The 26,422-nt window shown below is 46.6% G+C and overlaps 1 protein-coding gene across 1 annotated transcript in view; it reads left to right on the top strand.

Moving 5' to 3' along the window:
• The first annotated feature begins 975 nt into the window (after positions 1–975).
• Positions 976–26,422, top strand: part of LOC120508492 (CXADR like membrane protein) — a 49,799-nt gene continuing 24,352 nt past the window's right edge. The window contains exons 1-2 of the mRNA XM_039722166.1: positions 976–1,098; positions 1,801–2,146. Coding sequence (XP_039578100.1) covers positions 2,119–2,146 — 28 coding nt within the window. The 5' untranslated portion in view covers positions 976–1,098; positions 1,801–2,118. The remainder of the gene's footprint in view (positions 1,099–1,800; positions 2,147–26,422) is intronic.

Here is a 26,422-nt window from a genome sequence, read left to right as displayed (position 1 = left end):
TTTAAAACTTTAAACCCTGTTTAAAAGTAAAGTTTTGTTTGGGGGAGGCTGGGCAGGCAGTGCAGGGTGCCAGCACTCCTCTGCCTCTCCCTGGGGAGGAATTGATCCTATTAAATCCATCAGGGAATTCACAGCAGAGCCAGGGACATCTTGTGTCACACTCCTAATGCACAGAGACAAGCTCTGTGCTGCCTGGCCTGCAGAAAAAATGAATTTTTCTCCATTGATTTTGTCCTGCTCTGAGAATTGAGGGGGGTTTAGGTGCATTCATTAAGAAAATCAGGTTTGGACAAGTGTGTGGGGAAAAGTTCTGGGGGAATCTTGGGATTTGGTTACATGGGATGGACAGAGCTGCTCTGTGGGAACTGTGACATTCACCTAATCTAGACCTAATCAGTCTAGATTAGATAAAAATTCACCTAATCAGTCTAGATCAGATAAAAATGCTGTTTAAAATGTTGTGATACAGAGAGAAAATCAGTTCTGGAGAGGAGGAGCCAAATGCTGCTCTTGTCTCCATCTGAGGCTGGGAGGGGCAAACAAAACTTGGATGAAACTGGGTGCAAAAGGATGATTTTTATCCCTTTTATTCTCTCTGGATCTATCAAAAAATAGGGTCTGATTTTGGTTCTAGGATTCAAAGATCTGGGTTTTGATCTTTGTTTCTTCCCATAAATACCTACAGAGCTCTGTCATCAACACCAAAGACACCGAATTCCTTCCAAGAGTTGTGCCCCTGGCTGAGGGCTTCATAAATATTTCTGTATTCCATAAAAAATAGAATATCCTGAACTGAAGGTGACCAAAAGAATCACCGAGCCCAGCTCCTGGCTCTGCACAGGGTTTGTTTTCATCCCTGGAGAGGCAGAGCAGCATTTTAGCCCTGATTTTTTTTTTTTTTTTGGGAAGTATAGAGAGATGGTTTGTGGGTGGAGTAACACAGGGAAAGGGAAGAAAGCTTGGAAAACTGGAGTGTGATGTCCCAAACCACAGGCTGGCAGCCTTGCCCATGGTTTGCTGCCTTCCTCGAGGCTCCACAAACACTTTCATAACTGTTCTGAGGGGAGGAATTTCTGCTCTGCGTTCCAAGGCACCGAGGTGGGTAAATCTGCTTTATTTCCCTTCTGCTGTGCGTGCTGGGTGTTTCTTTATGGGGTAACTGAGGTAATTTTAAAAATTTGCTCCCTGCATGAGGGTGAAGCTGGAGCTGGGCTGTAAAGGTGTCTCTGTGTGCCTTAAATGCCCTTTGGGAGGGAGTTAAAACTCACACCCCATAGCCACAAATTTCTGCTTGATGGAGCGTTGCCCTCATATGTGAAGTGCAGATACGACGTGAATTAAATCCGTTTTTAGGGGATTTCTTTCCCTCCTAAAAACACAAAAAGAAAACCACGCAGCAGACAGAGCAAGGGTTCAGCAAGCCTGAAATCTCCAATTTCCAGTGCAGAATAGAGCCCAGAGCTAATACATCCAGGGCAGTGTGTTTATCCTCCTGAGGAGCTTTTTCCAAGAGTCTCCCTCCAACCCCTGAGTGTCGAATCTGATTTTTTTTCCATTCTGGATTTTTTTTTCTTTTTTTTTTTTGCTGCCTCCAAACTTAACTGTTTTGCCACTGGAGAAATCCTCTTTTTTTCTCTGCTAAATATGTGTATTCTTGCTGGAAATCAGCTCTACCTCACCCACATGACTGGTCTTCACCATTAATCCCAGCTGATGGCAGGGAGGGGCTCTAGTGGGAGGCAGCCATGTGGTGAACATTGAGCTCAGTGCTCTCCCCCTGCTTCTCTCCTCTCCACACAGGCAAAATTGTTCTGTGCTGCCGTGGATGTGAAGTCCTCGCCGCGCTGCCTCTGCCTCTTCTCCCCCAGAAACTCCAAGGGCCCTGAATTTGCAGCCCCAAAATAAAAAAGAAATCCATCCGGATGGAAGATGGACCAGGGGGTGAATAGCAGGAGGGAAGAAAGAGTGAAGTTGGTGATTTTTCTGGCACATGGATGCAATTACACTCAGTGCATTCCAGAGGCGTTCCTTTGAATCCTGTGCAGGTCTGCCTGCCGTCCTTGGGAGAGAGGAAGAAAAAGGAAAAGGGAGGAAAAGTCCCTCTTGCTGGGAGACGGAATGTCTGCATTTTCAATCCTCTTCCTAGGTAGGTTGGCTTTTTTGGTGTTGCTCGCTTTTTATTTAATCAAACTTCCACGAGTCTGCTCTGTGTGCCTGAAATTCCTTGCTGGTGAGTTGAAGAAAAGGGGTTTGTAACGAGGAAACTTTTGTGGAAAACTGTGAATTTCAGTGGTGCTTGAGTTCTGATCCCTTTCTGAGCAGGTTGACAGCCAGAGATCTCTGATTATCCAGATTAATTTCAAAAAGTGCTGGTCAAACAGACTCGTTTGGGAATGAGTGTTTCTTGTTTGAAGAGAGCAGCGCTTTTCAGGGATAAAGGAGAGAGGGGCTTGGAGCTCTTGGGCAAAACAAGGTGAATAAAATGCCTTTGTTCCAGGCAGAGTGTCAAATTTGTGTAACTGGGTGGAATTGTTGGGCACTCAGCGTTCAGAGGTCGGAAAGAAAAAGGGGTTATTGTTTGCAATGGATGGCTGAGATTAGAAACAGATGTGTTGGAGTGCAGCAGGGAGCAGTTGGGGGAGAGAAGGATGAGAGAAGGGGAAGGAGAGAAAGAAAAGAGGGAGAGAGGGTGATTTGTGGAGGGGGAGAGGAGCAAAGGAAGGAAAAGGAGAGTGGAGGAAAGCTGGAGGGAAAAGAGTTGGCAGCCCTGAGGTGTGTGAGGGGCTCCTGCAGGGAGCTGTGCCTCCCTCCTGCTCACCCCGTCCTGCTGACAGCAGCAGCCCCGCCTGGGCAAAGCCTGCCCGTGCCAGGGCTGCTGAGGAACCTGGGCACAGGTGTGCCAGGGAGGGCTGGGCTCTGCCTGCCTGGGAGGAGCTGAGGGCATGGGCACAGGATTTTGGAACAGCTCGAAAGGGTTGTGGCAGGGAAAGCCCAGTTCAAGGCTCCCAGGTGTGGAATGTGGACTGGAGAGGGGAGGTTTGGTGATCAAATTCAACATTTGTGCAGCTGCTGATAAATGGAGAAGTGGCTTTGGCCCTGGGGATTGCTGTCAGTAAAGGTTTTCTCTTCAGGGCTCTGAGCTTTTTCTCTGCAGAGCTCTAAGGTTTTCTCTGTAGGACTCTAAGGTTTTTCTCTGCAGGGCTCTGAGGTTTTCTCTGTAGGGCTCTAAGTTTTTTGTCTGCAGGGCTCTAAGGTTTTTCTCTTCAGGGTATAAGGTTTTCTCTGTAGGACTCTAAGGTTTTTCTCTGTAGGGCTCTGAGGTTTTTCTCTGTAGGGCTCTGAGGTTTTCTCTGTAGGGCTCTGAGGTTTTCTCTGCAGGGCTCTAAGGTTTTCTCTGTTTTCTGTGGTGGGGTTTGGGTGTGCTGGGGGATCTGGGCAGTGCAGGCAGCACTGTGTCCCTGTGCATCTGCTCTGGCCATTTGTGCCTCTCTGTGGTGGGAGTGTTTGAGAGAGCAGGGCCAGGAACGGCTCAGCCCTTCAGGAGGTGACTCTGTGGAAATTTGGGACACAGAAGGGTGGGTTGCTTACCTTGCTGGTGGAGACAATGGGGATTGCAGTCTTTGATCCTGAATATTCCAATTTGTGGAAGGTTTGGAGAGAAAGGGACAAACTGTTGCTGCAGAAAAGGTGGGTTTGTCTGTAATATAACAACAACTTACCTTGCTGCTTTTATCCATAAAACACAAGTGGCTTTATCAGTTGTCTTGGTTTACAAGGCAGGTGTTAGCTAGGGAAGGCAGAAAGCCTTCCTGGAATGGAGAATTTAAATTATCAATGTGTCCTCAGCATCTCCACTCTGATAGGAACACAGGAATGCCCAACAAAAGACACTTTGCCCTCACCTGGAATCAGGTTTCTCAGCCTCTCCTGTCCAAGCACTGGTGAGGGGAGAATTATCTTCAAAAATCAGAGCAAAACCTGGAATGTTTTGTTTCCTGGTCCCACAGTGGTCACTGAACTTTACCTGAGCTTTATCTGCCCTGCCAGCAGAGGACTTGGTCTTTCTGCTCCTTGTCCAGCTTCGCTCACCAATATTAGAAGCAAGTCCAGGAAAAAGGACTTGTGGTTCCCTGTTCCTGGACACAAGGAGGCTGGGGAGTGTCCAGCTTCGCTCACCAATATTAGAAGCAAGTCCAGGAAAAAGGAAAGAAATGTTGTGGTTCCCTGTTCCTGGATCCTCCTGAACACAAGGAGGTTGGGGAATCTGATTTGCTGGCTAGAGCCTGGATTTTCTGCAGTAAAAAAATCTACAGAACTGCCAATGATGTCTTGCTATTATTTTTTTGTGAAAAAGTGAAGACTAATGTGGAAAAAAAAAGGTTTTAGAGAGGCCTTGAGAGGAAGGTTTGTGTTTTCATCATTAAACATCCCAATAACGTGGCTAATATACACAAGTCCTGTCTTTTCCACTGTTTACCTCTCTGGGGCACACGAGCAGCTGTGTGAGGAGACAGGAAACAGGAGCCAATCTGTTTGAAGGAGACTTTATTACAACAGGACAAGATGAAAGACTTGGCTGAGTGTGGACAAGAGCTCACTTTGCCAGGACAGGCTGAGGAGGGGAAGGTGGCCCTGTGAGTTCAACACGATTGTGACCAGCTGAGGAGTGAGAATCAGGTGCCACAACCTCCCTTTGTGTCACTGCACCCTTGAAAAGCAGAATCTTGAAGTGATTCTTCACTTCAGAGTGGAAAAAGTTCATAATAGGATGTTGTGTTTTAAACTCAAAGTAGCCAATGCTTTCACTGAAATGTGTTCCTGAAGTGGTTGACATTTTATGGGGTGGGAAATCTCTGCCTTTCCCCCACTCCAAGTATTTCATGAATGTTTTAATGACCCAACAACTAAGGGAAAAAGCCTATTTCTTGTGATCAGAACAGCTTGGAGGGGTGATTATTTGTATGCCTGGCTTTGCCCCTGGTTCTATGTGCTTTATCACTGGATCCATGTGTTTTGTCACTGGTTTTGTGATCTTTGCCACTGGATCCATGTGCTTTGTCCCTGGTTCCGTGTGCTTTGTCCCTGGTTCCATGTGCTTTGTCACTGGATCCATGTGTTTTGTCACTGGTTTTGTGATCTTTGCCACTGGATCCATGTGCTTTGTCCCTGGTTCCGTGTGCTTTGTCCCTGGTTCCATGTCCTTTGTCCCTGGTTCCGTGTCCTTTGTCCCTGGTTCCGTGTGCTTTGTCCCAGGTTCCGTGTGCTTTGTCCCTGGTTCCATGTGCTTTGTCCCTGGTTCCGTGTGCTTTGTCCCAGGTTCCGTGTGCTTTGTCCCAGGTTCCGTGTGCTTTGTCCCTGGTTCCGTGTGCTTTGTCCCTGGTTCCGTGTGCTTTGTCCCAGGTTCCGTGTACTTTCTCACTGGTTCCTTGTGCTTTTTCCTTGGCTCTGGGCTGCTGGGCTGCTCTGCCCTGCAGGAGCTGCTGCCTTTGGGATCAGAGCAGGAGCTGTGCCAACCCCAGCCCCTCACGCCCCTCTCTGCCATCCTGCTGCGGGCACTGACCCCTCCCAGCAGTGCTGGGGTCCCCCCCACAGTGCAGGAAAGCAAGCAGCTCATCAGGGGTTCTGTGGGAGCCCGGTGGGAGCTGGGGGTCACTCCGGGGTGCTGCTGAGAGCCAAGGTCCCTGCAGAGCAGCTCAGCCCTGCCCTGCATGCTCTGAGCTCGGGATCTCTTTCAGAGCTGTCCCAGGGCTCTGACCCACCGTGCTGAGCCCCAGCTCCCGTCTCACTGCACAGCAAACAGGTTCTGGAGCAGCTCCCTGTGAGGAATTGCCTCTGACAGCCGGCATTTGCCCAGGTATCCACGGCTGGTAGCTGGGAAATCCGAGCTGATGCAGAGCTGGGGCTGCCCGGGGCTGTGCTCTGCTGGGAAAGCCTGCTGCTCCTGCTGTGAGAGCACAGCCAACCCGTGGGGCGCAGCCTTGGCATCCTGCTCCTCAAACCTTCCCATTCCTGCTGTGAGAGCACAGCCAACCCGTGGGGTGCAGCCGTGGCATCCTGCTCCCCAAACCTTCCTGCTGTGAGAGCACAGCCAACCCGTGGGGTGCAGCCTTGGCATCCTGCTCCCCAAACCTTCCCATTCCTGCTGTGAGAGCACAGCAAACCAGTGGGGTGCAGCCGTGGCATCCTGCTCCCCAAACCCTCCTGCTCCTGCTGTGAGAGCACAGCAAACAGCAACCCCCGGCCTCGCCATCCTGCTCCCCAAATTCTCCTGTCCTGGCCCACAGCAAAGCAAAACCCACTGGGATAGTTGGATTTTAAGGAAGTGCCCCTGCTCTCAGTAGAATTGGGAATTTGGTTGGATGCTGCTGCCTAGGAGTGGTGGAAACCAAAGGAGAGAGATTTCAGGGTGCTTAAAACAGAGTTTGTGGATTTTTGTTTCCCAAAAACCAAAGGAGAGTTTGCAGGTTCCTTAAAACAAAGCCTGTAGACCTTTCCTTCCCAAAAAACAGAGGAGACAGATTTCAGGTTCCTTAAAACAAACCTTGTGGATTTTTATTTCTCGAAAACCAAAGGAGACACATTTCAGGGTGCTTAAAACAAGGTTTATGTACCTAAATTTCCCAGAAACCAAAGGAGACAAATTTCAGGTTCCTTAAAATCAACCTTGTGGACCTTTATTCCTGTTGGTTTTCCAGAAGTAGTAAAAAAATCAAAGGAGAGTTTTCAGGTTGCTTCAAACAAAGCTTATGGTTCTCTATTCCTGCTGGTTTCCCAGAAGTAAAAACAGTTTTTAGGTTGCTTAAAACAAAGCTTGTGGACATTTATTCCTGCTGATTTCCCAGAAACAGTAGAAAGCAAAGGAGACACTTCTCAGGTTGCCTAAAATGAAGGTTATGGAGTTTATTTCTGCTGTTTTTACAGATATTTCCAGAATTTTTCCAGTGATAACTGGAAAATAGCAAATATATTATATATTTTAGTTTTCTTTGGCTCCTTCTCTTGCCTTTAACTGTTCCATGGTGTTGAAGGTTGGTAGTACAAAGGCTTTGCCCCAATTTTTTCTAATATTTAGCACAAATCTTGGCTCAGGAATGGTTTCAAAAGCAATCTGCAGCTGGGAAAAGAAGTTTTGTGAGTGATTTTGTGTCTTGATTTCACCTCCCCTCTGAAGGAATGCTGGAACTTGGTGATGTATTTAGCTTTAAAAAAGGACTGTTCTCCCCAGGACAGCTTCGTGGAATTGAAAATTTCTCTCAAACTCCAAGAGCAGGCAACAAAACATCAACTGTGTGATATTCAGACTATTAGAGGAATTAAACTCGGCTTTAATTCCAAGTCTTTATTAGAGCACTGCTCTGGGAACACCTGAGGAAAGGGAATGAAGGAGAGCAGAGGATCTGTTTGGCACCTCAGAGGAGCCAGACACAACTGAGCTGCTCTCTGGCAGAATATCAGGGTTAACACTCCAATTCTTCCAAAGCCAGGGATGGTTTGCATCAAATATTTGCTGTTGAGACACTTGTTGATAAATTGCCTGTTTGTTCTCTAGTGGTGCTTTGTTTTGTATGAAATAGTTGGGATTTTTAACATTTAATACCAAATAAACTTTATTTTGGAGGGGTTTTTTTTAAATCCAGAAAGGACATTTTACCATGACGAGGAAAAGGGAGGAAAAAAAATCTGCCAGAGTGAAGAAAACCAGCAAAATTTGTGGAGAAAAATTCATTTTTATGGGAAGTAGAGGCTGAGAGGAGGCAACTTTTCTGAATTTCCCATGGAAAAGAAGTGGTGTTTTGTCTTTGTACCCACCCTGGCTTTGTCTCCTCCACACAAAATTAATGGTTTGGTTTTGGGGAGCCCTGGCCCACTTCAGAAGGATATTTTGTGTGAGAGCAGCACAAGTTTCTGCCCAGAAATGCCACTGCACAACCGGCAGGGAGGGATGCTGGTGTTTATCCTCAGATCACAAGCAACACCCCTGTTCTCCTCCAGGCAAACACAGGCCTTTGGAGGGGATTCAGCAGGTTTGCAGCCTGGGAGTTGTTTTCAGAACCAGAAAGAGATGTAAACAGTCTTAAATGTGCTTGGAAAATATTTTAGGTCTGAATCTTTGTTACACTGGACTAAAAATTATGTGTAATTCCAAAAAAATTGGTGTTACAATGCCACAAATGATGCTGCAAGCTGCTTTCTGTGCCTTTCCTCCACAATTTTAGTCAAAATTCACCTTGAATTCCTAACTAAGCAATGCCCTGTGTTAGCCCGGGCTGCAGGCAGTGTTTGTGCCTCTGAAATGTGTTTTATTGTGCACATCTTGTGTGCTGCAGGAGAGGCTGCTCTGGGGGCACGAGGAGCTTGCTGGTGCCGTGCTCAAAAGATGAATGGGTTGTTTTTTGTGCTTGGGATTTGTTTTGGTTTGGTTTTTGTTGGTTTTTCGGGGGTTTGGATTTTTTTTTTTTGTTTGGATTTTTTGTGTTTTTTGGTTTTTTCCCCCCAAAGCTGTGTCTTCATTTGTTTCTAGAACTGCTCAGTTTACAGAGGCAGCCCAGCAAAAAGCCAAGGGTGAAGGCAGGTCAGGGAGCTCTGTGAGCAGAGCCTCGGATGACAGGACAGTGCAGGATGCTGGGCAGGAAGCACAACAATGGAAAATGTGTGAGAAGCCAAGAGGCACGAGGCTGAATTCCAGCTCCTCCATCTCCCGGGCTGCCTCCTCCCCTCAGCACTGCTGGGGACAGTGACAGCCACCTCTGTGCTCTGTCACTTTTAGTTCAGCCCCACCAGGGCTAAAATGTGTTTCCTTTGAGTGCAAGGGGAACCTGGAGTTCTGCACTGGTCATCAACCCAGAATAAATAATAAATTATCTAAATAACATAAATAAAGCTGCTCCTTCTTGCCAGAAATATCCCAGTCCTAGAAAAGGAGATTGGGCACCAGGCCAGGCTCTCCTAAACCACACCTTGGCACCCTGGTTTATTTATCTGACTCCTTAATGAGCTCTGGCTCTTCTTTGCAACAAGTTGTGAAGAGAACAGAGCAGCTCTGAGGTGAAAAGAAAAGCCACAAAACCCCATCCTGTCCTCATCTGCTCCTTCCCTTTCTCCAGGAAACCATTTGGCAGCTGAAAAAGGCAAATGTTGGACCGAGAACTCCCCACCCGTGCCCCAGGGTGTCAGATTGGCTGTCCCAGAGGATCAATGCCCATCTCAGCCTCTCTCTCCTCTGGGGAGTGCCACAATGCTTTTTTTGGGATTTTTTTTTTTTGAGGCAGGAAAACCAGGCTGAACCCTGGCTGGGTGGAAAGGTTGGAGCCCAGCTCCGTGCCTGCAGCTGAGCTGCCTTTGGAGGGAAAAGGTCACTGAGGATCGGGGTGGGTTTGTGACATTGCCCGGCAGCAGGGAGGCCGCTCTGAAATGGAGCGTGCAGGGTTGGAGGCGAGGGATGACCACGGCTTGGGCTCTCGGAGGGAAAGGGTCACTCCAAGAGAGCTTTTGTTCCCCCCACGTTGCACAGGGAGAATTTAAAGCACATCTGAGATGGGGGGAGCTCACACACAGGTGGGTGCACGCTGCTGGTGGTGATGGGGCGCTTGGAACGCGTCTAAATTAAAATAATTTTAACTCAAAGTCCTTTTCCTCCTGATCCATCCCCAGCCGTGGGCACAGCAGGGATGCGCAGATCATTAACAAAGAGCTGAATCCAAGCTGAAATCCTTCACCTGCCACCTGGAGGGACTTGCCTTTGTTTTCTAATCAGATATTTCTCACATTTTAATGGATTTTTTTGGTGCCACTGTGCTGATGTTAACAACAGGACCACACTCCTGGTGCTAGAGTACTGTATCTCTTATAACTACCCTTTTAACCCCTTTTACAATAACCAAAAGGATAGTACATATTTAACAATTATCACCTATTTTACAACCGTTTCTAACCTATTTTTAACACTGAGGAACTCCACTGGTGGTGTGAAGTGCTGCTGTGCTCTCAGAGAAACCTCGCAGGAAGGAAATCCTGGGCTCTCAATTACTTTGTGCTGCATATGAAAAAAAGAAAATGAGTTTTTAACAAATGCATGGAGTGTATCGTGGCTGTGAGGTCTTTTGAACAGATTCTTTCCCCAAGTGCCTGGATGGGCTGTTAGGAGGCCTTTTCAGAAAGGTTAAAAAAATAAATATATAGTTACTCCATTCCACTCCCTTTGTGCTTCAGCAAAATGTTGGAATTAGGTGGTTTTCCAGTATTTGGAGTGTTTGAGATGGGTGCTGGGTGAGTGTTACAGATGACTCAGGCTGTGGTTTTCCTTGCAGATTTGGTAGAATTTCAAAGGTCACAGAAATGTTTAATAGATATTTGACTTTTATTGGCCAGGTGGGGCCAGAAATCACAGGGTGCCTTTGTGTGTGTGTGCTTTCATCTAACACAGCCAGCCTGGAATATTGACCTGAACCAGAGCCAGGCACTTCTTCTGTTTTTGTTTTTTTTTTTTATTAAAAAAAAATATTGCAGGGTTTTCAACCTTGAAGGCAAATCACTTTATGACTTCATTGTTTAAATTTAGGTTTTGTTTTGCGGGGGGATCGTTAGACTTGAAGCAAAAGCCTTGTAGCCCAGGGACTGTCACTTCTGATTACTTCCAGTGACACTTCCAATTATTTCCAATCACAATTCCAGGGACAAGAGGAAAAAAGGAGCCACGTTCTCCAACATCAGGGCTTGATTTCCCCCTTTTTTTCCTTTCCCTTTTTCCCTGAACAAAGCAGCATTTCTCGAAGCTGCGCAGGGAGAGGTGCAGAGGCAGATTTGGAGCTGGAATTCCAGGCTGGATCTGCTGCACTGGGGCCGGGGTGCTGGGAATGCTGCTCTGGATCCTGCCTTGCTGAGCAATATGAAGGAAATTTTCGTGCTCCCCAGGCACTGGCTGGCACTAGCACTCACTTCAGAGCAGCAGCAGCAGGCTGCTCAACATCCCTGCCCCTCCTGGGAGCTGCACAGGAGCTGCTGCTGCAGAGCACGACACAAAATGGGACATGGGGATCTGCTGGGACAGCTCGGGGGGCTCCCAGGGACACCAAACCCAGGATTTGGTGCAGTGAGTTTGGCCCAGGGTTGTAAAAAATTTCCAGGAGAACTTGAGAGATTTCCAGGGACACCAAACACAGAATTTGGTGCACTGAATTTTGTCAGAGACACAAAAAAATCTCCTGGGAGACCTTGGGTGACTCTTAGGGACAGCAAACCCAGGATTTGGTGCAGTGAGTTTGGCCCAGGGACACAAAAAATCTCTGTGAGAGCTTGAGAGACTCCCAGGGCCACCAAACCCAGGATTTGGTGCAGTGAGTTTGGCTCAAGGTTGTAAAAAAATTCCAGGAGAACTTGTGAGATTTCCAGGGACACCAAACACAGAATTTGGTGCAGTGAGTTTGGCCCAGGGTTGTAAAAAATTTCCGGGAGAACTTGAGAGACTTCCAAAGACACCAAACCCAGGATTTTGGCACACCCAGAGTGTTTGGCCCAGGGACACAGGAATCTCTTGGGGGTGCCTGAGGGACTCCCAGGGACACCAAACCCAGGATTTGATGTGGCGTGTTTGGCCCAGGGACACAAAAATCTCCTGGGGGAGCTTGAGTGACTCCCAGGGACACCAAACCCAGGATTTGGAGCAGTGAGTTTGGCCCAGACCAGCCCAGGCTGCTGCACCCTCCCAAAAACAAAGCAGGAGCACTGCCTGGTTTCCAGAGGTCTCTGCAGCCTCCCTGGGAAGCCCTGGAGCACAAAACCAGTCTGAAATGGTGTCAGAGCTCTCAGTCACACTCTGTGGAGCCTCTCACTCCCCCAGTGCTGCTGCACAGGGCCGTGAGGCTCTGCTGAGGGTGGGGGTTGGCAGCTCTCTGCTTCATTTGCTTCAGAGCTGGGCTCTGCAAGAAGGGGATGCATATTTATATTAAAATTTTATTAATACTTTATTTATTATATTAATATTTCATTAATACTGAATTAATGTATATTTGACATTTGGTTGCTGTATTAATGTTTATTTACCAGTTGGATACAGAATTAATGTTTATTTATATTGTTATTTATTTATATTCATATAATTTTTATTGGTTTTTATATGTTTATGTATTTAGATTTTATTGTATATTGCATTATTGTTTATTTACAATTTGTACATCATGCAAATGGATGAGCAGCAAACCTGGAGTGGTGTTTAGAGCCAGATTTGAAGAACCTGAGTTAATTTAGGACTCTGGACCTGAACATTTCCAAAACAGCAGCAAATGAAATGCAGCTTTACGTGGTGACTGACAACTTTTAACTTTTAAAGTAGAAATTAGATTTATCAGTGACCTGGCTGGGTGGTTGCTGCTCCCTGCCCTCAGCCCCTGGTGCAGTTTGGATTTTGTGTTGGTGTCACTGGGAGCCACGTGGGCCGGCTCCATCCGTCCCTGCAGGGACAGCCAGCGTGGCTGGGCACTGCTGGGACACTCAAACATGGCTTGTTTGTCACTTGGGCACAGGGCAGCCACAAATCTTTTGTCAGTGACATTCAGAAGCCCAATTCCACCTGAGCCATTTGTGTGGGACCTGCAGAGGGTTCCTGGCCTCAGCTCTGCTGCTCTGGGGCATTTTCTGTTTGGGTGCCTGGGTGAGGTCGGGTCCATGGCAGTGGCACCGAGGTGGCACTTTGGGACAGCCTGGTGCTCCCCAGGACTCAGCATCTGATGTGGCACTGGGGGCCAGGGTTGAGTTGAGCTGTTGGGGCTGGGCTGGATTCAATGATCTTGGAGGTCTCTTCCAACCTGGTGATTGTGAGATTCTGTGAATTCTGTGGTTGTGTGAAAGGAGCTGTTTGGATCCATCCAAAGCCATGGAGATGTCCCCACAGTGCAGCTTTGTCTGTGGTCTCTGCTCTGGGCAAATCCTCTCCTGTTTCCATTGTTTCAAGCTCTTGCTTGGAGACAAAGGGAATTTTAGCCACACAAAGCAGAGCTTTTTGTGTTGACAAATGCCATGATTTTTTTTCTATTCAAGGGGGATATGAAGCAATGATGAGTGTCTTCTGGTCAAAGAAGCATTCAGGATGTTGAGGTTCCAGCCTGGATTTTGCCAGTGATTCATGATTTAGTGATTCAGGACTCATTTTTAAATGCCTCCTCATTTTAAGTGTCGCCATTTCCAGTATTATAAGGGATTAGTGCTCTGGAATTTTTGAGTGTGGGGACACCCCAGCTGGGTCACACCAAAGGAGGTGACACTTGGGGTGACACTTGCTGTGTCCCTTAATCACCCCAGGTTTTGGGGGCGCCCTGGAGAACTGAAAACGCTGCCTTTGACAGCTTTGTGCTGCAGAGAGAGAGCACCCAGGCCGCGCCAGCCTCTCCCTCTGAGCTGCAGCAATGGGGCTGCAGAGCCCAGCCAGCCTGTTCCACCTGCTCTAATGAAGGAAGAGGCTTCCCAAAGGCATCCCGGCTGTCCTGCCTCTGTCAGCTCCTTCCCCTAGCCCGGGGCTACCCCTGGAGCCAACAAAAGCCACAATTCTGCAGCTGTCACTTGGCTCGGGCCCTGTGTGACCTGCCAGGAGGGAGCTCCAGCCTCCTGGGCTGCAGATAGCGATGCTGAACTGTACCAGCCTTCTCCTCCAATGCCTTGGGCTCCCATTTTTCCTATTGAGCAGCCCCTGGGCGTGCTGCTCCCATTGTGGGGCAGCCAGGAATGCGTTCCCATTAGGAAAAGGCTCCAAAGGCAGCGGGGGAGCCTGCGGGGCTGTCACAGGGACCCTCCCCTCTCCATATCCTCCACAGGAGAAGCCAAAACCGGGATGTGAATGGAGGAAACTTGGCCTTATTGCCTATTTTTGTGACTATATTGATTTTTTTTTTCTGGCTATATTGATATTTTTCTGGCTATATTGATATTTTTCTGGTTATATTGATTTTTTTTTTCCTAGCTATATTGATATTTTTCTGGTTATACTGACATTTTTCTGGATTTTAAGCGCTCTGAGGCAGGGATTGTTTCTCTGCCTGTTTGCACTGTTCCTTCAAACTCTGCAGCCTCAAATGTCTGTGTGGAAATCTTAAGTTTTAACCAGGTTTAAACCTGGTTTTGTCCCTGCCTGCTGTTCAAACGAGCGAGGTACCTGGTTAGCATCTCTCTGTGGCATTCCAGAGCATCAGTTCCAGCACAAAAGCTGGGAACTGAAGACACCTGGCTTAAATGAATTCTTTACTTCCTTCCCTTCCTCCTGACAAACACCTTTAAGCAAAACAACATGCAGGGATAAAACAAAGCTGACAACAAAAGCTGATTATTCATGCATGCAGAATGATTTTAACTAGCCAGTTAGGCAATATTGACATTTCCCTGCCTTGGCAGTGGTTTGTGAGCTCTGCTGGAGACTGCTCTTTGTTCACAGGAACCAATGCTGGGTTTTTAGGGTTATGTTGGTGCTGCGGGGCATCTTCTGTCCCACCTCGGAGAATGTGGGAATGTTGATGGAGTCACAAAATTATCCTTTGTCTCCTTAAAAAGGAAAAAAAAAAGCCCAGAAGTTTTTCTCCTCAATCAGGTAAAAAGACACCTCATAGGACCTTGGGGATTCACCTCAAACTTAAGGATAGCCAGTTGGACAGGAGCCAAAAAGTCCCACCTGAGCAATTCATTAGAAAAAGAAGAGAACAAAGGAATTAATCACTTTTGTGGGGTGTTTTACCAGGAGCAAGAGCCTCTTGCCCTAACTCAGTTTTTCTCTGTAAAGAGTTTTTTTTATTTTGCCTTTTAATAAAACTTTTTTGTTTCCAACACAGAAGCCATCCTGCTGATTTGATGCCATCTAAAGTAGCTGAGCTATCTTAGGTGTAATATAAATCTCCAAGAGCTTACCAGACCTAGCTCAAAGAGACCCTTTTATCAAGAGAATGTTAAATCAATTAAAAAACTAATGATTTGCTGCGAGTGATTTACTACTAAAAGTGCCTTCACACCCTTTTTTACCATCCCCTAATGGATGCTGCGCTGGGCAGAAGAACGCCCTTTGTTTTGACCAATAAAATTCAGTTTCCCCGAGGAGAGCCCTTTGAATGCAAACCCTTTTCATCACTTTGCAGTGGCACACGACATATGCAGGAGCCTTTCCCCTTGCAGTGCCACTCCTGCCAGCCTCCCCCCTCCCAGGGCAGCCTCGGAGCCTCTCCCCCACCCTGTGATGCAAACCCGAGTGTGCAGCATCCCTTTGCTGCCGGCTGCAGATTTTCCTTTGGTTCCTGCCCTCGGGCTTGTCCTCTCAATATTCGCTTTTCTGCAGCGTGGAAAACCCAGCCTGCCCAGAAAAAACCAGCGCTGCTGGAGCTCTTTTAACTCGGTGTGCTCATCTTCTCTTGGGGTTTGGGGCTTTTAGAATCCTTTGATGGGGTCTGGGATGCTCTGTCGGTGTCATTTTTCCACACTGAAAGCTCCTGGTTTGGCAAGTGGAGCTCAGGAACAGCTTCAGCCCATGGAAGGCAAATTAATTTCCAGTTCCTGCAAGGATGGAGCTGATTCAGGCAGGAATTAGCACTGCTCTTCCACCCTTGCTGCTGATTTCAATGCTGCTTCATATTTCATGATCATCTTGTAAAAGCAGAACAAAGAGGGGGAAAAAACCTCCACAGACTAAGAAGTAAATAATTTTTCTAAAATATCTGAGTGGGGATTGGAACAGAGCTCACTCAATGCTCTGTCCTGGAAAAGATGTCTCCTAGCTGGAATTAGGATCTGCCTGGCAGGGAGAGTTCATTGCCTCAAAACTCCAGGATTTAGGAGTTTGTGATGTTTTTTCCTCTGAGGAGATCCAGTTCTCTTCTTCCCTCTCTGATTTAATGTCCCAGCTCTGTTGTGACTTCTGCTGTGCCTCTGAAAGCTTTGATTCATGGGGGGGACACAGTGTGTGGTCTCCTTGTTAGCAAAACTGATAATCTTATCAGCAAGTGAGGGAGAGGCTGTCAGAGGCTCTGGGACTGTCTGGGTGAGGAGAAGGAGCTGGGTTTAGGCTGGGTCTGGGTTCTGGGAGGAAAGGGCAGGAGCAGCTCTGTGTTCCTGCTCTCCTCGTGGTTTGAAATCATTCAGGGGCTTTATTTTTCTGTGTCAGCACTGTCAGAGCCTATAATCCTCAAGCAAAAGAGGCCAACCTACCCCAGCAAGAGAAGGACTTGGTGAGGAATCCCCTTCAGCAAGGATGTGACAAGCAGACTGACAATGTAGAAGAAAAGGAGAAAAAATATCCTGAGCCAATATGCATAAAATTAGGGCCTGATTATGAGGCAGAATTAAAAATAAACCGGGAAGAATTCCCCTGGTGGAGGGAGCTGGTGGAGCAGCAGCATGGGCAGCTCCTGGTGCCAAGAGCAGTAATTGAGCAGGTGATGATGGTGAGAGTGCCCAAAAAGCCTCCCTGGCTGCTGGAGCCACGCAGGCAGGGCTGGATGGAGCAGAGAAATGGAATTCCTGCAGCCACCTTGAACAGCAGCCACTGCTCCTCTCCTCCTGCCCTCCCTGGTCCTGAGCTGGGCATTGTGGATGAACGTTCTGGAGATGCTCCCCAGGGAAAATGTCCTGGGGAGATGAAAAATCCGGGGGTATCAGGGCTGGGCTGGGCTCAGGGGTTCAGACAGGTTCTGCTGGTGAGCAGAGGAGCTCTGGGCAGGATCTGCCCTTCAGGGGTCCTGGAAAACCGAGCAGGATCCTTCCCTCGAGCTCCAGGTGAGCTGGAGGCTTCCTGCACGACAGTGAGGACTAAAGCACAGGAAATGGCATTTAAAAAGTGGTGGTTTTAGAGCAAAAAAGTCAGAATTCTTTGTAAGGAGATGACAGAAATCTGTGGTTTTTCTTCCAGTTCCAGTGGTGACTGTGTCATGTATTGGAATGAAAATTTTCACTGCTACAATTCTATTCTATTGTTGATTAACTCATCTCACCTCACCTCCAGTCCCACCAGGTGCTTTTAAAAAGCCCTTTTGGAGCCTCAGCTTTCCCAGCTGTAAAAATAAAAAATAAAAAGGGAAATGTCTCATTATGTAATAGAATTTCTGGTCTTGAGACAAAACGGGGAGTATTGGTAAATAATTTGATTATGGTTTTTATCAGGCTGCCCTTTGCAAAGAGCTTATAGCTGCTGTCTGCTTGCATTTGGTTTTGGTGTCCCTGGGATGGAGCTGTGCCCTGACAGAGGCAGCTCTTCCAGCATTTAGGGAAGAAGGCTTTGAAATCTTAAGGAGCCACACAAGCCCTTGCCGGAATTCTTTATAAATTTTGTAGGAAATACACTCAACCATACTTCCTAAAAGAGGAAATGCTTGAGTCCTGTCTCCTGTGTTTAGAGTAAACAGAGTCCGGATAATTTAATCTAAAAGGAAAACGCTCTTTTGAGGATAAACAGCCTGAATAAAACATTTCTGAGCAAGGCCACGTCCCCCCCCAGAGCAGTTTGGATCCTGCAGGATGCCAGGAGCAGCTCTGAGCAGGGAACTGGCCTCACCCCAACCCAAACCCTGCTCAGGACACCCTGTCCTGCCTGGCACCTCCCAGCACCCCAAAAATCAACCGGGACCCACAGCTGGGCACATCTGGCAGGCTGGTTCTCTCGAGATGTGCAGCACGGCCTGGCAGACACTTGGGGCTGTTTCTGGATGTTAATGAGGGCCAGATGGACACTGGGGCAGTCTGGGCTGCTCTAATCTGCTCTATTGGGTTGGTTTCATTTTATTTTATTTTTTTCTTTATCCCTTCTCTACTAAGCAAAAATAACAAACAATTTCCAGTGTGATGAAGCTGTCGCTGCTTTCTGCTGAGCTGGCTGGGCTGGAGGAGCCCAGGAGGACAAATCCAGGCTGGGAAGAGGGAAATGAGGGATTTCTGTCACTCCAGATGCAGCGAGAAGGGCAAACAGGGAGGGGAATTGTCACTGCAAGAGTCACATATGAAAGTGTCCTGGGTGCCAGGATGTGCTGAGGGTGGGGTACAGAAAAATAGGGACAGCCAGGGCTGGGATACTGTTATTAAACAGTTATTGAAGTTTCCAGTTATTTAAAAAAATAAATGTATGTTTATATTTATATATAAGTATTTAAATATTAAATATTTAGAATAATGGGAATCCAGTTATTTTAAATATTCCTTAGCATAAGGTAAGAAAAAACCAAACAGTTAAAAGACAGTTATTTTAAATATTCAATAATTTTAATAACTGGAAACCAGTTAGCAAGAACTTTAACTTTGCAATATTTAAAATATTCTCTTAACCTGTTAGCTTGTGTCCAGTTATTTTAAATATTCTTTTACTTGTTAGCTTATTTCCAGTTATCTAAAATATTTACTTAACCTGTTAGCTTGTTTCTAGTTATTTTAAATATTCACTTAGCCTGTTACTAGCTTTCAGAACCAGGAGCAGGTCAGAGGGCAATAACGCCCAAAGGGGTAAAAACTGCAGCCCTGCCTTTTCCTGGGCTGGCTTTTCCCCATCAGCAGGAGGCGAGTCCCTCATTTACCAGGATTCCTCCTGTGTGCCTCAGCTATCCCTGTCCCATCAGCAGGAGAAAATTCCCCCATTTAGCCCAGGTTCCTCCCGTGTGTCTCAGCTCTCCCTGCCCCATCAGCAGCAGAAAATTCCCTCATTGAGCCTGGATTCCTCCTTTATGTCTCAGCTCTCCCTGCCCCACCAGCCCTGTCAGCTCTCGGAGCTGCAGCAAGAACCTCTCTGGTGAGAATTCCACCTCTCCTGCACGGAGCAGGCTGCAGCCACGCTCCTGCCTGTTGCGTTAAGATTTTTTAGTGAGACATCAATTTGTCAGATGCTCTGACCCCGAGGATTCTGTTTAGCCTTGATGGGATGGGCTCAGCTTGCCATGGGAAAAAGGGAACCAAACTGGGGAGGGAACTCGAGCTGAGATTTTTCATGTTTCACGGCCAACATCTGAGTGAAAATAAAAACTATAGACACTGGCTGAGTTTATGGATCTGAACTGCTGAATTTGAGTGGATCTGATGCTGAGCTGAGATTTTTTTTCATGTTTCATGGCCGACATCTGAATGAAAATAAAAATTACAGACACTGGCTGAGTTTATGCTGAATTTGAGTGGATCTGATGTTGGCTGTGATAAAGACAAGAGGTTTTCTCAACGTGATGGAGGAGTTGGAACAAAAACAGTCAGAGGAGCCTTTTGAGGGGTTTCAGCTTTGGCTTTGGGAGAGTTTTGTGCAGCCTGGGGTGAGGAGCAGCCCTCCCGCACCTCCCTGCAGCCTCCCAGCCACACTCTCTGTCTCAGGGTGGCTCAGGACAGAGGAAATGTGTAAATAATCAGAGTGCGGGGCTTTGTTTAGGAGCTGGTGCCTGCGGAGCCTTTGCTTAGTCTGGGTCAGGGAAAGGTCCCTGCAGCACACCCCGGGCTCAGGCTGCTCAGCAGCTCCAGGAATGTGAGCTCTGGCAGCCTGGGGGTGGCTCCAGGCTGTGGTTGCTGTCACACACTCTGAATTGTGTCCGATTGTGCCGTCTGCCACCTCTTGCTTCACCTGCCCAGGTTTTAGAGCAAATATTCCTGGGTGAGTGTCCAGGTGAACAGCAGGCTGGGTTACAGCCAGCCCAGATGGAGCGTGCTGGGATAATCCTCCCTCTTTTCAGGGAATCTAAACTCATTGAGTCATGGAAATTCCAGCCTGGCTTCCTAATGAGCCCTGGATCCTAACAGCATCTGACAACTGAGGCTGGTTCATGCTCAAGCTCCCCGGGATCAGGACAGCCCCTGCTGCCTTTGCAGAGCCCTCTGAGAACTCTTCAGAACGGGAATTTAAGCTCTGCTAGCTGGAAGTTTGGCAAATGTGGGATAGAAACTGAATTTCAAGCAATTTTCTGTTTCAGTTTTCTGTTTCACACAAAGAGATGCTGCTGGAGCTGCAGGCTGCCAAGCTGCAAACGCTGTGGTGAGGTTGTGTGGCCTCTGCTGCACTAAAAACTGCTGAAACTCCATCAAAATCACTTATTCTCTCTTGACAGATCTATTGCCAAATGGTGCATTTCATTTTTGCAGTTTGATTATCGGTTGAGACTCAAATTGTGTCCTTAGCATTGTTCACCCCATTGAACTGTTATGGGCTTAAAATCCCTTAAAATTCTGAGCTAAAGCTGCTTCTGCATCACCATTAAACACAAATATAGGTACAGAAATTTGTTTTAATGACTGCACCAAGTCAGTTCTTGGACTCTAAAAAAGGCCATGCAGGTGTCTGACTCACTTTCCTGTTTTACTTTAGCTTGTCTCTTCAAATATCTTTTGTGACCCATCTCAGTTTCATATTAGAGGCCTGACTTCTCCTCAGTCTTATAATTTGTTCTAAAGATATCCACAAGGCTGCTTTTGTTCTAGTGAGAAACCCCAGGGAGTCTGAGGCTTTGTCAGCCTCACCAGCTCTTTAAAACAACATTTAGCAAACACAAGTTCAGAAAAAATAGAAAGCCAGAGGAACTGGAATGCAAGTCCAGGCTGCTAAAGGGGTGGCATTTAAAGGGGTTAGAAATTGTGAGGATTGAACTGCAAAAAAAACCCCTTCAGCTGTTTGATTTTTCCCCCAGCCACTCAATAACATAAAGATTTTAAGTCCTAAATTCTCTTTTATGAGTTCCTTCATCAGTCTTAACTTGCCTGGTGTTCCCTTTTGCACACAAATTTAAAGATGCCACAATCACAACTTTGTTGTTTTTTATGCAGCACCTAAATAAAAGATATCCTTGGAACTGCAAAAAAACCCCCAAACCTTCAGCAGTTTGATTTTCCCCCAGCCACTCAATAACATAAAGATTTTAAGTCCCAAATTCTCTTTTATAAGTTTCTTCATCACTCTTAATTTGTCTGGTGTTCCCTTTTGCACACAAATTTAAAGATGCCACAGTCACAGCTTGGTTATTCTTTATGCAGCACCTAAATAAAAGATATCCTTGGCACTGCAAAAAAAACCCCTTCAGCTGTTTGATTTTTCCCCCAGCCACTCAATAACATAAAGATTTTAAGTCCTAAATTCTCTTTTATGAGTTCCTTCATCAGTCTTAACTTGCCTGGTGTCCCCTTTTGCACACAAATTTAAAGATGCCACAATCACAACTTTGTTGTTTTTTATGCAGCACCTAAATAAAAGATATCCTTGGCACTGCAAAAAAAAAAACCAAACCTTCAGCAGTTTGATTTTCCCCCCAGCTATTCAATAACATAAAGATTTTAAGTCCCAAATTCTCTTTTATAAGTTTCTTCATCACTCTTAATTTGTCTGGTGTTCCCTTTTGCACACAAATTTAAAGATGCCACAGTCACAGCTTGGTTATTCTTTATGCAGCACCTAAATAAAAGATATCCTTGGCACTGCAAAAAAAACCAAACCTTCAGCGGTTTGATTTTTCCCCCAGCCATTCAATAACCTAAATATTTTAGGTCCCAAATTCTCTTTTATGAGTTTCTTCATCAGTCTTAACTTGCCTGGTGTCCCCTTTTGCACACACATTTTAAGATGCAATAATCACAACTTTATTATTCTTTATGCAGCACCTAAATAAATAAAATATATCCTTGGCTAATCCAAATAATATCAAGCCACATCTCCAGCTGGCATCTGGAATTTGCCCGATTTTTAGCCAGGAAAAAAGAGCAGAAGAGAATTTTTTAGGGGTAATTTGGCCTTAGATGTGAAAGCTTTATTTTTCAATGCCTTTGGAATAGATTCCCCACATCCTCCCAAAAGCAGGGAGGCTTGTTTGTAGCATTTATCCTGAATTGTTTATTTATTTGATCTTAAAAGTTCTTTGGGGGAATCTCTGATCAGCTCAGCAGTGTGGCTGCGGTGGCAAATAGGAAGCTGTGACATTAAAAGTAATTGACATTAAAATGTTGTGACATTAAAATTAATCATGTTTGATGGATGTTAGAGACTGAAGCCACAAGGCTCCCGGGTTCATGTTCCAGCAAGCTTTGACATTCATCCTCCCCTCAGTTCCTGCAGCTCTTATGTAACTGCTTTCCCCACCACTGGGCCCGAAACTGGGAGCTCCTGGAGGGAGCTGGGTGGGCAAAAAGGGATTTCCTTGGAATTCTCCACCCGGGAATGGGAGGCAGAGGAGCTCTTTCAGTCCCCATCCAGGGAATCTGCGTCAGATATTTGGGATTGGCACAGAAATGACCACGTTGGGGTCTCAATCAGCATGAGATGGAGATGACAAGGATCATTTTGGGGTCTTGATCAGCATGAGACAAAGAAAAAAATATCATTTGGGGATTTTAATCAGCATGAGACAAAGGAAAACAGGATCATTTTGGGGTCTTGATCAGCATGAGTCAAAGAAAAAAAGATCATTTTGGGATCTTAATCAGCACCATAAGATGAAGATAAAAAGCATTGCTTTGGGTTCTTAATTACCATAAGACAAAGAAAAAAAAGGATAATTTTGGGGTCTAAATTAATACCATGAGATGAAGCTAGATGGGATCATTTTGGGGTCTTAATCTCCAGGAGACAAAGGAAAAAGAAAGTATAATTTTGGGTTCTTAATCAGCACTAAGACATGAAGATAGAAGGGATCATTTTGGGGTCTTAGTCAGCACCATAAGACGAAGATAAAAAGGTAGTTTTGGGTTTTTAACCAGCACCATGAGATGAAGCTAGATGGGATCATTTTGCTCATCCATCCTTGGGATGTTGGAGCAGAGCTGCTGGAGTTGGTGTGGAGCCTTTGTTCCCTGTGACACAAAAAAAACTCCAAACCCCCCAAAAAACCCCTTGGCCCTTGCAGTGTAAACAGTGCCATTTTTAGTAATAATGGGGAAATATTTCATTCCTGCCACAACAGTTCCAGGTTCAGGAGGGAACATTCCCAGCTGCCAGCTCAGCTCCTGTGGCACGAGCACGGAGTGAAAAGAAATTGAGGGTTTTTTTTCTTCAGGGCTGTGGTATAACCTGATTTTACAGCCAGGAGTACGGGAGTGCCAGGAATATTCATTAATTCCATATTTTTGGGGCAAGAACTGTGTGAAAACTCTTCCAAAGTGGGAAGAGCTCACGCAGAGCTCACCTAGAGCTGCTCCCTCCAGGCTGAGAGGCAGAGATGCAGCATTTTGTGCTTCCAGGACATTTTCCAGCTGCCTTTTTTAGCCATGTGGAGCTGGAGGGGCCTCAGAAGAAGGAAGGGATGTTTTGGGCAGGAAGCCAGGTACCTCCTCACAGCCTGAGCTCGGGGCTGGCTTCACTCTCTCTCCTAGCTGGAAACCAGGAGGAATGAGCTGATTTTGGGGTTTTTTCCCTTCCCACTGTGGGCTGTGTAAGATGCCAATCTCTGGATGTCAGCACAGCTTTTTTTCCACAGATACCTTGCATGAAACTCCATAAAATTTATATTTTTTTTAAAGCAGAAAGACTGGGCCATAAATTAATCTGGAGTTAAGCTTGGCCTCATGGTTAGGGGACTGAAATCTGCCAGCAGCCAGGTGAGAGGTTTCCTTTGCATGGACCTTGTGGATTGCAGATTGATCCCAAAATCTGCCACGGATTGGGTTCCTCCCAACCCTGATCAGTCTTACTGCATCCTGTGCTTTCAATATCTGATTTCTTTTTCCATTGCAAACTGAAAACAGGGAGAGCTGGGAGCTTCAGTGAAGAGAACATGGAGGTTTTAGGGGGAGTTGTGATTTTTGTCCTTTTTCATTGTCCAGGTGGCACTGTAGGGTGTCTTTGCTTATGCAAGAAGGAAAAGTGAAAATAAGGAGGTTTAAAACAGTAATTAATGACAATACTGAACACAGCATTTCCTTTTCTGGGCAATTTTCTACTTCTCTTTGGTGTTAGAATTGGAAGGGACCCATGAAGATCATCAAACCCAGCCCTGGCCCTGCACAGGACACCCCAACCACCCCCCTCCGAGAGGTTGTCCCCAACTCCCAGATTTGGGAAGTAAAAACCAGTTAGAGATGAGCTTTTTGGGGCTGCTCTGGAGATTTCCAGCAGGGGATGCCCTGGGTGAAGGGGGTGAGGGTGAACAGCAGAGCCCAGAGTGCTCAGGGCTTTTATCTGGGATTTCTTCTCCCTGAAAATGCCTTTTTAAAGCAAGGGGGAGAAGCTGGGTCGGCTCCCATTACAGAAAATGGCTTTTCCTACAGAATTCAAACCAGCAAAAAAAACCCCATGAGTGCTGCAGAGAGCAGCCAAATATTTTGGTGGCTTCTCGTGGCAATTCTGGCTCCAGAACATTGGGAAATTTCAAAGCCAAAATGAACCCCTTGGAACAGTAAATTGCAGTCATTCAAATTCCTTGCAGGAAAGGAGATTTTGTGGGGTTTGCAGATGCAAACCTGGGGTTGTTTGCATTCCCAGGATCACAAGAGGGATTGGAGCCAAAGGAACAAACTGGGCTGGCTGAGCTCCCCAGTTTTTGCCTCAATTCCCCAAATTAAAGCTTTGAATAATATCAGATACTCTGTTAAGGTAAAACCTTAATATTTGCACATTTTGTGCCTCTTTTTGTGCTGCTTTGTGGCCAGTTCATGATTTATTAACAGCCATTTTTCTGGCACCTTGAAATTTCAGTGCTGCTCAAGTAAATATTGGGGAAAACCCCAATATTTCATGGAGGTTTGTACTTGCAAAATCATAAACCAGTATCAGGTGATGGCTCTGACCACTCACTTGTTTATTTTCCTCTCTATATGATAGGAAATAACTGGTCCTGGAGTGACAGTGGGGACAGCTGGGACGTGTTCACAGATAGTGTCAGCACAAAAAGAGGCTGAATTCATCGAATTTCAGCAGGGACAGAGGCTGAATTCATCGAATTGCAGCAGGACAGAGGTTGAATTCCTCCCAGTCTGAGCTCAGCTATCCCACAGACCACCCAGGCTGGCTCTGAGCTCGCAGAGCCCCCTCCTCCTGCGGGGGCTGCCTGGGCTGTCACTGTGGTGACCCCAGCTGGGGCACCTCAGGGCTTCTCTGCACTGGGGGAAGAGCTCTCTGTGCTTTTGGGGGCAGTTCAGGAGCTGCAGTGAAAGCTGGAGGTTTAAAGGGTGGGATTTGACTCTCAGGGGTATCTCTGACTCCAGACCTGGAGCCTGGCACAGAGCAGTGTGAACTGGAAAGGGTTTCTGGCTCAAAGCAGGGCCAGTTCAGCCCAGCTCAGCCAGCCCAGTTTGGAACAGCCCCAGGGATGCTGATTCTGCAACCTCTGAGCCCTCATTCCATGATCCCACACCCATGAGCCCTCATTCCATGATCCTAAAACCTGTGAGCCCTGATTCCATGATCCTAAAACCTGTGAGACCTCATTCCATGATCCCACAACCTCTGAGCCCTCAATCCATGATTCCACAACCTCGGAGCCCTCATTCCATGATCCTAAAAGCTGTGAGCCCTCATTCCATGATCCCACAAGCTCTGAGCCCTGATTCCATGATCCCACAAGCTCTGAGCCCTGATTCCATGATCCCACAGGCTCTGAGCCCCCATTCCAGTGCCTGACTGCTCTCACTGTGATTTCTTCCCCTGAAATCTGTCTGGGATTCCCCTGTTCAGGATTTCTCTCATCCACCTCTGAGAAGTCTGGCTCAGATTCCTTTAATTTTCTTGTTCCCTCTGTCAGCTTTACACATTCCCCTCGAGGCACTGCAGCTTTTCCTGCACGGATTGGAAAGGACAGAAGCGAGATCAGAGAAGCTGCAGCTTGTCCAGGGAACCCAGCCTGTGCAGCAGGGCTTCGAGCTCGCCTTTAACTCAGCTAAAATAGTGCCCAGTGTGAGATAAACACTGGAGTGAGCCCAGCTAAAGAGGATCAAGGGACTGCTTGGATCAGGAATTTGGAGATTTTTGGGAGGTTCCTTCTGACTTCTCTGTCTAAAGCACTGCTGGTCAAACTGAGCTCTCATTTATGGCAGGTGTTACAGGTATTTTGTTCTCAAAAAGTGGCTCTGAATGATGATGTTTGATCAAACAAAATCTAAAACGGCTGTTCCCAAGAAGGGAACGGTGTGGTACACTCTGTGTTTTGTTTTCTCCAATGCTTTCCAATATTTCTTCAGCATCAGCTTTGTGATAAGTCAGGGCTGTGGCTGAAACCCCTCTTGGTGCTGAGGAGATCAGCTGGTCAGGCCATGGTGGGGACCTCAGGACATGGGAAATGTTCAGTGATTGCAGTAAGGTAAAAAATTCATAAAGAAAGGCTTCCTAAAATCTGCCTGGCCTTCATTTCTCCTAAGGCAAGCTGGCACTTTGCAAATTGCCAAGTGAAAGCAATCCTGGTGTGAGCTGTTTGTTAAAATAATAATCTAATCTGGGGTGAAAATCAACCAGCACCTGTATAAACTGTTATAAAAATTAAAACTATCCCTCACAAACAACTTCTCCTGTGCATACACCCGGGGGTTTGAGTGA

This window comes from Passer montanus, unplaced genomic scaffold (genome assembly GCF_014805655.1).
Source record: "Passer montanus isolate IOZ18808 unplaced genomic scaffold, ASM1480565v1 scaffold47, whole genome shotgun sequence".
Lineage (NCBI taxonomy): Eukaryota > Metazoa > Chordata > Aves > Passeriformes > Passeridae > Passer > Passer montanus.
The sequence above is the reverse complement of the archived record's forward strand: the minus strand, read 5'-3'. Positions and strand labels throughout refer to the sequence as shown.